Source organism: Pteropus vampyrus, unplaced genomic scaffold, assembly GCF_000151845.1.
Source record: "Pteropus vampyrus isolate Shadow unplaced genomic scaffold, Pvam_2.0 Scaffold141, whole genome shotgun sequence".
NCBI lineage: Eukaryota > Metazoa > Chordata > Mammalia > Chiroptera > Pteropodidae > Pteropus > Pteropus vampyrus.
Window position 1 is genome coordinate 1,408,561 of NW_011888922.1, and position 10,031 is coordinate 1,418,591.

Genomic DNA, 10,031 nt, shown 5'->3' on the forward strand with positions numbered 1-10,031 from the left:
GGTTGAATGAGCTTCCATTGCTGAGTTGAGTCCCAAAACACAGAGCCTTTCCCTTGGGAACATGGAGAAATTCAAGGTCCCCCTTTCAGTCATTCTCAGAACAGAAGGGATGAGGGAAGAGAAACAAAGAACCCAGGTGAAGCATCTGGAACTCTGGCTCCAGGCAAGTAAGTAAAGGCCTACATAGGTCCATGGCCCAGAGAGCCCAGGCTAGTCTGCTATCATTTTTTGCACACGAGTATTCTCCACACCAGACTTACCCTCCTGGACAGACTGCCCTGGCCACACACATGAGCCAGGCACTCAATATACCTATAGTGAGAATCTGCTCAATTCTAGGATCTTTGATCACCAGCACAGAAGGAATATGAATTTTTACATCTAACAGGGGAAGCAAGATGGGGAGCTAAGTATGCATGCAAGCTCTGTGGGAAAAGGAAATGTGAGCAGTTCAGGTTACCTACTGTCTAGGTTATGAGCATTATTCAATGGAAGAAGAAAGAACTTTGGAGAGGGTAGATCAAGGAAGGCTTTCTGGAGGGGGTGGCAATTGAACTTCAAAAACTAGAGAGGCTTTGGAACTAGGCCATTCCTTGTCCCCATAGAAGAATTTCCTCTTAGAAGTTAGATTTTTAGATCTGAAATCTCATCATTTCAGGACTCTTAGCAGTTCTTCTAAATAGTTATCAAGCCAGAGCCTGGTGTCTCCACTTAGTTACAAAGCAGACATCTAGGCTTGCAGGTTAGCCTGTCAAGACCCAGACCTCAGATGCTTGCTATCTGCACTGAGGGTCTTTTTCCTGCCTTTGGTCATGAACTAAAACAGTCAAGCACATGTCAGTGTTTTATGCTGAGGCACGATGGTTTGGTAGACAAAATTCAGGCTTTGGATCAATACAAACCACTCATTAGTTTTGTAAACCTCAGCTCCCTTATCTGTAAAATGGGAATGATAATACTGCCCTCTAAGGGTTGTAGTGAGCATTAGAAAAGGTAAGGCCGTGAAAGTACATGTAGTAGGTACTCAAATACATGGCAGCAGCTATTAATATCAGTTTGGTAAAATGTCACAAGGAAGTGGACTCCTAGTGCAGAGCCAGGAGCAAGGACTAGTTCACTCTTGTCTGCTGACCTCCTGATAACCATCGGACATTAGTGGTCCAGTTCCTCTCTCTGCTCTGGTGCCCTGGACATCAGCCAGCAAGCAGCCTGAAGGGCCAGGCGTAGGGGGGGACACTCAATTATCCCAGGAGGCCACTTCTGCTTCTGGCTTCTGTCCCAGGTTCCAAATGTCTCCATTAAAGTGCTGCCCGGGGATAGTGGGACAAAACAAATGACCCTGCATATTCTTGCCTTCTGCCTGGTCCAAAGCTGTCTGTTCCCTGAGTGGGACCTTCTGCCTCTTCTGCTGGCTCCCAGTTCCTCTCTCCTCCTGTCAAAGGGCATCCTGCTGGCTTTCTTTTGGTCCAGGACCACAGTATAGCACATCTTTAGAGGGTACCATCCACATTTTGTGGCCTTCCTGGGGACCGTCCTCATTGGAGTTGAGATTTCAGCCATGGAGCTGCCTCGGATCTTTCTCTTCTAGGGGAAAGTGTGGCCAAAGTGGAGGGTACAAGGAGGGAGCTGATAAGAGATGAAGCTTGAAAGTCAGATGTGGATCAAATTCTGAAGGGCTTTGTAGATTCTGCGTGGGCCTTATCCTGAAGGTAGCAGTTTGTAAGAAGGAGGTTATTGCTCTGATAGGTTTCTGGTTCTTTTATTTCTACTCTTAGCCTCCCCCCGCACCACTCCCACCAGATTTGCTTTGTAACTCACTGGCATAAAAGATTGAGTTACCTAAAAAGCAGAGAGTGATGCATCTTATACTAAAAATAGCCCTAACAGTGATGGTGCCTCACATTTAACTGAGCTTGATGGTTTCCAGAAAGTGGCCTCCTGGGCCAGGGAAGAGCACAGCCTTTGGAACATCACAGCTGCCTTGGTCTGGACCCTGTACTCACCGACTCTGTCTCCTCTATGAAATATAGGATTCTCAGGGGGAACGAATAAAGTGGAATACTTGGTAAACTGTAAACTTCAGAAATATATCCTTCCCATTGACTGCCTCATTTGCTATCACTGTAGCTCTGTGAGTCCCTTAACGAATTCTTTCCCCATTTTACAGATGAGAAAACTGAGACTCAAAGAGGTTAAGTGGCACAAGTTGTCTTAGTCTCAGGCTTATTGAAACCAAGGCAGTGGCCCTGATGATCTCTCAATCACCTTCAGGCTAGTCTTTCCTTTTCTTAAAGAATAGTGTAAATTTGCAGCCTAATAGCTTTGTCATCCTGTCCTGTAGAGTCTAAGAAATCCAACAGCTGTCCTTCGTTCCATCTTTGTGCCCTTCAGTTCAAACTAACAGTGTTTCTTCCCATGGTTGACACCCATATGAATCTCTTTATCAAGTGGTTGGTCAGCCACGTCCTTGGTGTTCTCTTCCATACGTGCTTTCTCATTTTTTGCAATATGAACAGACTTAGAATTTTTCAAATCTTTAAGTTATGGTTTCTTTTTGCTTATCAATTCTTTCTTCAATCATTTCTCACTTCTCATATTTTACTATAAGCAGCCAGGAGGAACCAAGCCACTCCTTTAACACTTGGCTTAGAAATCTCCTCAGAGAAATATCCAATTTCATTGCTCACAATTTCCACCTTCCACAAAACACTAGAACGTAAATACAATTCAGCCAAGTTCTTTGCCACTTTATAACAAGGATCACCTTTTCTCCACTGTCCATTAACGTAATCCCCATTTCTTTCTAAGACCTCAACAGAATTGCCTTTAATGTCCATATTTCTACCAACATTTTGTACATAATTATTTATGTATTCTCCAAGAAGATGGATGCTTTCTCTACAGTGCTCTTCTTTTATTTATGAGCTCTCACCAGAATCATCTTAACAGTCCCTTCATGGCAATTTAGACTTTTTCTAGCCTATACCTCAAAACTCTTCCAGACTCTACCCATTAGCCAGTTCCAAAACCACTTCCACATTTTTAGGTATTTGTTACAGTATCACCCACTTCTCGGTACCAATTTCTCTCTTAGCATGGGCTGCTCTGACATAGTGCCTTAGACTGGGTGGCTTAAACGACAGACTATTATCTTTCACAAGTTCTGGAGGCTGGGAAGTCCAAGATCAAGGTGATAATAGATTCGAAATCTGGTGGGGCCCTCTTCCTGTTCAGACCGTCAGTCACCTTATTACTGTATTCTCACATGGTGGGAAGAGAGCTACCTCTCTGGTATCCTCTTAAGAGAGCACTATTCCCATCATGAGGACTCCACCCTCACGTCCTCATCTAAACCTAATTACTGCCCAAAGACCCCACTGCCAAATACTATCACATTGGGGGTTAGGACTTCTACATCTGAATATTGGAGGGACATAAACATGCAGTCCATAGCAATGGTCATGTGGTTAATGAGTGGCAGAATCTAGAATAAAATCAGTTTCTTGACTTCTTCACCCCCATAATATCCTCAGCTTCCAAAAACTGGGCTTTCTGTGAATATAGCTTAGTTGGATGGTAGTTAAGATTTACCTCTAGGACTTGCCCCATTTGTGGCATCACTAGAGCTTTATTTGATTTCTTTGTAAATAACACCCACTTAGCTATGTGCCCTTGGGCACTTTACTTACCTGCTCTTAGTCTAAGTTTGTCATCTATAAGTTTGGTGATAATATCTATTACTTCGAGTAGTTGAAGAGAATAAATAAAATATTTATCTTAATTCTCTCATCTGTAAAATAGAGATAAAAACACTACCTGCTCTATAGTGGGTTGTGAAGATTAGCTGAATTTTAACATGTAGAGGACTCCTAATAGTGCCTGACACATAGTAAGCACTCAATAAATGTTAATGGTGTTTCTTAATAACCCCTGGGTGGCTTTTCGTCACCCTCACTCCCTTTACCCAAAATTTACCTCTCCCTGAGTCCATCATAGGCCACCTAGCCGAAAATTTCACCTCTCTCCATAAAATTTCACCATTGCCCCCACATACACAGGTCTTAGGCCCCTTTCTGGCTTTATGTGTTCTCAGATCTATCACCATCTCAGTAAACTATATATTTTACTTACCTTGGTTGTTTTATTTGCTATGTACTGTTACATATGATTAGTGGTTTTCAGATTTTAGCATCCATCAAAATCACCTGGAGATTTTGTGAAATCAAATTGCTGGGCCCCACCCAAGAGTGGGCAGGGCCCTGAGAAATTTTCATTTTGACAAATTCTCAGGTAAAGTTGAAGCTGTTGGTCCCACACCACACTTGGAAAACCACCACCCCAAAAGTATCATATAGAGTGTGAAGAAACAATGTGAAGTTGGTGCCATCGGAGTCTAGTCATTTTTAAAATCTTGTTTATTGTCTCTTACCAGAATTTAAGCTCGATGGGGATGGGTTTTTGTCTGTTTTGTTCCTTGACGTATCCCCAGCATCTAGAACAGCAGATGCCCAATAATTACTTGTTGAGTCAATATCAACTGAATGCATTACTAATATGTATGATTTGCCAGTGCCAGTGGACCATCTATCTCCTCTCGTTTGGCCCTAGTTCGGGCCTCAAGCCCCGACAGTGCCAGGTGCTGTCCGCTGACCGTGCGTGTTTGTGCCCTAGATCACCCCGGCGGCCTGCAGAACCACTCGCGGCTCCGGACACCACCGCCGCCACTCTCGCACGCCCACACCCCCAACCAGCACCACGCGGCCTCCATTAACTCCCTGAACCGGGGCAACTTCACTCCCAGGAGCAACCCCAGCCCAGCCCCCACGGACCACTCGCTCTCTGGAGAGCCCCCTGCCGGCGGCGTGCAGGAGCCCGCCCACGCCCAGGACAACTGGCTGCTCAACAGCAACATCCCTCTGGAGACCAGGTGCGGGGCTGGCGGGCGGGCGGGGACTAGGCCACGAGGGGCGGCCGGAGGGCGGCCCAGTGGCTGGAGGGGTGGCCACCTCACGGCTCTGGTGCGGCCTTTCTGTGTGTCCACCACCTACCCTGGCCTAGGAAGCTGGGATCAGGTACTCAGCTTAGGGATGTGGCTCCCTGGCTGCCAGAGAGAAGGACCATGGGATGGAAGTAGGGCAGAAAGAACATTGGCTTTCCATAGAACAGCCCCCAGGTCCAGGGCTAGCCCGCCACGTACCAAAGGTATGGCCTTGATCAAGTTGCTGAACCTCTCTGTGCCTTGCTCTCCTTGCTACACAACGGAGTGCCACTGGCTGGAGAGCGCTGTCGTAAAAGTGTATGAGCGCCGATGTGTGCGAAGGTGGCTGCTGTAGGGATGTGGCAGAGAGCAGACTCTCAGTCAGTGATTTGGACCCACACCTCCCACTTTCTCTACTGTGATTCGGTCACTCTGTGCCTGGCATGGGGCCTGCCTGGCCTGTGGTGGGTGCTCAGTGAATGCTCTTTTCCCTACTCCTCTCCTCACCGCTCCCCAATGCTGGCCTATCCCCTTTATACTCAAAGCCCTAATGATCCCTAACATTGGTACAGAAGCTTTTGGTTACAGGGGCTTTCCTACTTGTGATAAGATGTATCTCTCACAACTTAATGAAGCAGGCATTATTACCATGATCCCATTTGGGAGTTATAAGCTGAGAATCAGAGAGGGTCAGTGACTAGCTCAGGTCACTGAAGCAGGAAGCAGACAATATACAGCTAAGATCTGAACCTGGGTTGCCTGACTCAGTGTGCAGTGCTATTTCCCTACACCACACCACCTTCCCTAGGTCTCTCCTAGCCTGGACCCCTCCATCTCTTTCTTCTTGCAACCTTGTGGAATACTTCCTTCAGTTCAGGGTCTTCAGTCAGTTTCAGTTCTGCAGCTGTCTTCTTCCCTCTGATTAACCACTATGTTTCCAAAACGGAATTTTTTTATGGTTGTAAAACTCACTGTAGAAAATGCAGAGAGATGTAAAGATGAAAATTAGATTTACCCATACGCCTACCCCTCTGAGATAAGCATTGTTGACTTTGGGGGACTTGTTCTTTCTTTGCTTTCTCTGAACTGAAGATGAAGTATCCTAGCCTGGCACAGTTGGAACCTCTTCATCTTCTACCCTATTTCTCAGAGTAGTGGGAAACATAGACATATCTCAAACTCCTGCTCCTTTTCTCTAGGGAGGACAAAAACCATACCACATTTAAGGAAGTGAAATTTATACATGGAAAGTATACCCGTCTGACTCTGCCTGGCACATGACTATGATATTTGCACATGGAGCCTGTGGGATCCAGTGAGAGAAAACATCTTTTTCCATCAGTTTACTCCTGTAGAATCATTTTTCCAAAAGCACATTTCTCATAGATACAGCCCAACTTGCCCTACCCCTAGTCTCTTAATATTATTTTTGTTGATATCCTTTAAAAATCATGTGTGACTTTTCCTATTTACCTCCTTTGCTGTCATCAGTGACTAAGTCAGATAATGATATGTCATCCCACCCAAAGTATCTTAATCAGATCTCCATTATTTCCAATGTGCTTATTTAATGACTGTGCATAGCTGAAAGAATCTAGCAAATAATCAATGGTTCTGATTCTCTGCATGGAATATTGTAGCCACTCCCTTTGCTTGGATGTTCATTTTTCTCACTTAGGATCAAAGTAGGTGATTCTCCAGGCTTTTTGAGAGAACAGAAGATAGGGGACAAGCACGGGGACATTTTCCTGTTGGTTAGTTCGAGATGCGAAGTGGTCCCAGCTAACCTCTCTTGCCTCATCATCCAGTCCTTATCTGACCCTATATCCTCCCACACCCATTGCTCAAACCACATGGAACTTGATTTCTTTTTCCTTATACTTTATTAATGAAATAATAAATGTTTTGTGGAACAGTTAGGAAGTGGAAATAAGCAAAAAATCACTCATATCTACCACCAAATAGTAACCATTGTTAATGTGATGACATGTATTCATACATCCTATCTTATGTACATATCCATACATATACATAACATAATTACTTATAAGACATTCCACGTATGTATGTAAGTGTGCATATATGTGTATTTATCATCCTTCCCCCAAATCCTCATCCTCTTCATACCTGCTCTTGCACAGCTCTCTGCCAGAGTTGCCTTCCTCCTCACTTCTTAGTCTGGCAAAGTCCTACTTATTCTTGAGACCTAGATGAAATGTTTGAAATAGACTTCCTCTGCAACCCTAGAGTTCTGTGCCTCTAAAGATGGCCTAAAACTGGGAGGGGTGCCTAATATAGTGGATAACACAATCAGAATTCTGGATCTTAATACTAAACTTCACTGGTTGATGGAAAAAAAGCAACAAGGTACAGTTTGAGAGGGATCAGTGCCAAGTTTGGAAAAAAGAATCACAAGTAATTTTAACCAGTTTAATTTTAACCAGTGAGGTGGGAAGAGTATGGGCTTTAGAGTCAGATGGACTTGGATTCCTATCTTGAGTTTGACAGTTACTAGCTGGACAAGTTCCCTAACATCCCTGAACCTTGATTTCTCCATTTGAAAATGCGGACAAGAATGCATGCCTCTCAGGTTGAGAGGAAGGAAATGAAATATCATGTGAGAAGCACACAGCACAGTGCCTGGCATTAAGGACATACTATAAAAACTATTTCCCCCTTTTCCTCATATCTATCTGCTTCCCATATCAATGCTGTGAAGAAAAAAAAAAAATCATTCAAAAGTATTTATCAAGCCTGTACTCACCAGAAGAGTTGAGACAAAGTAGTAGGTTGTACCTCTTCTCTAATTTGGAGAAGTAAGTTTGGCCCTGATGTTCTGAAGATATAAGTGATGATTCGTTCACTGTAGCAAGTTGTTTGAAGCTCAGGTTTTAGGGTCAGACATATCCTGTGCTCAAACTCCCACTCCAGTGCTCACTAGCTGTAAACCTAGACCTGAAATTTCTTCATCTCTGAAATGAAGAAAATATCAATAACTTCCTGTTCTGCTTATTTATACCTACATTTAAAAAAAAAAAAAAAAACCTACTCCAAAACTTAGTGGCTTAAAAAACTACAGTTGATTATACTTCACAGTGTGAGACAGGAGTTCAAGAAGCACTCAGCTGGGCTACTCCTCTGCTCCAGGTGGTATCAGCTGAGGTCAAGCAGTGGTATTTAGCCGTTGTCTGATCCAAGATGGTTTTACCCACATGCCTGATACTTTGGGGAAATGCCTGGAAAGCTAGGCTCAATGGAAATGGCTGGAAAGCTGGGCTCTCCCTCTAATGAGGTCTCAGGGCCTCTCCACGTGATCTTCCCAGCAGGAAGTTGTACGTCATGCTCAGTGGCTTGGTATTCTATGGCAGAGACAGAAGCCATTGATCCTCAGCCTGAAACTGGCACAGTGTCACTTCTGCCATATTCTGTTGGTCAAAGCAGTCATAGACCAGCTAGCTTCAAGGGGAGAAATGACAGACTTCACTTCTCAAAGAGACAAGTGTCCAAGAATTTGGAACCACTTTTAATCCAGTCCACCATAAGTGCCTCATAAAGCTTATGTAGCAGTTACATAAAATAATGTATAAAATATCTTAGGACACAGTCATACTCAACTATTTATCATGTAGTGCTTTATTGTTCAGTAAATATTCACTGAATGCCTGCTGTGTGCCTAGCAGGTAAGACATTTTATTTATTCATTCATTCATTCATTCATTCATTCATTTATTTTTTGGTAAGACATTTTAGAGAACAGACTTGCAGTAGTATAGGTGCTATAATAGAGGTATGCACAGGGAATGTTTTAATTACCTTAGGATCCCCAGTACACAATAGCATCCTAGTGGGTGTTTGATAAATATTAATACACAGATGAAATAAATAAATGATGGAACGAAGGAATGAGAGCTGAAAAGCAAGCAGTAGTCCTAGATAGAGATGGTGGGGCAGGGGCGGAGGGGTGGGTAGGGAGGGCTAGAGAGGCACAGTATGAACAGAGACTGAGACGCCCAAGAGAGCAGGGCCTGTTTGAGATAGTTGTCCTAAATAGCTTTGCCAAGCCCTACCCGTTTAGGGAGCCTCCTGATGCCAGAGAAACCGTCACAGGCCCTTCCCTAATTGTCAAACTGAGTATAGTTGAGGGACTAAAATAAATAGCTGAGTAAATACCATAACAGCTGGTAGAATGACCAGAAGGGATTTAGATTTCATGCTGGCAGGAAAAGAAAGGCTAGCAGAGGGATGAGGGGGAGAGAGGACTTGGTTAGCCCACTCCCTTCTCCATTCCTTCTGTGACTGTGGTACTCCCCAAGGGTAATTGGGTCCCCAAGGGAGGAGACTAGGCCTCCCGGTGCTCCCTAAAACTGGGGTCAGATGTTTCTTTAAGCCCTGCAGGTGCAGCTTTGGTCCATTCTGGTGGAAACCATGTGTTTGTTCAGGATCTCCTAAACCCTGACTCACTTCCTTCACACTCTGCAGCATCAGACACTTAATTGATTTTCCAGGGACTATCTGATTAATAACCCATCAAACTCCTGTCTGCTGAAGGGGAAGCCAGAGCAGAAAGCTGCCATACCTCGGCTCTAGCTCATCTTATCTCAGGCCTGGTTTGGGAGCCTGGGGCCCGTTTTAGGATCATACTCAATTTGGGGAACAGCCGTGCCCACCCTCAAGGATGGGAGGCCATCCTGGTGACCTCCAATCCAGCCCTAGTGTGGTTCCCAGAGAGTTGGATGGACAGTCATCCTTGTCATTTGTTGATTTAGTCACAGACATGTATAAGACATATAGGCCATATAAGAAGCTTACAGTCCAGTGAAGGAGGCAGACCTATAAATGCATGAATGAAGACGGGACAGTCTGGGTAATGCTCTAATTGGAGGAGTACTTGGAGCAGAAAGGAGGGTGTGACTCCCTCTGCTTAGGAGCATCAGGTACAATCATTACAAACACTTCTGGGTGCCCTAATGAGCTTCCAACCGGGGAAGCTCATTAGAGACTGAGTGCCTGGGATTTTCACTTGAGGTTGGTCACATAGGACCTTCTGCCTGGC

The 10,031-nt window shown here is 44.5% G+C and overlaps 1 protein-coding gene across 1 annotated transcript in view; it reads left to right on the plus strand.

Moving 5' to 3' along the window:
* TENM4 (teneurin transmembrane protein 4) overlaps nucleotides 1–10,031 on the plus strand; it is a 375,350-nt gene that overhangs the window by 143,955 nt on the left and 221,364 nt on the right. Inside the window, exon 3 of the mRNA XM_023535518.1 lies at nucleotides 4,672–4,927. Coding sequence (XP_023391286.1) covers nucleotides 4,672–4,927 — 256 coding nt within the window. The remainder of the gene's footprint in view (nucleotides 1–4,671; nucleotides 4,928–10,031) is intronic.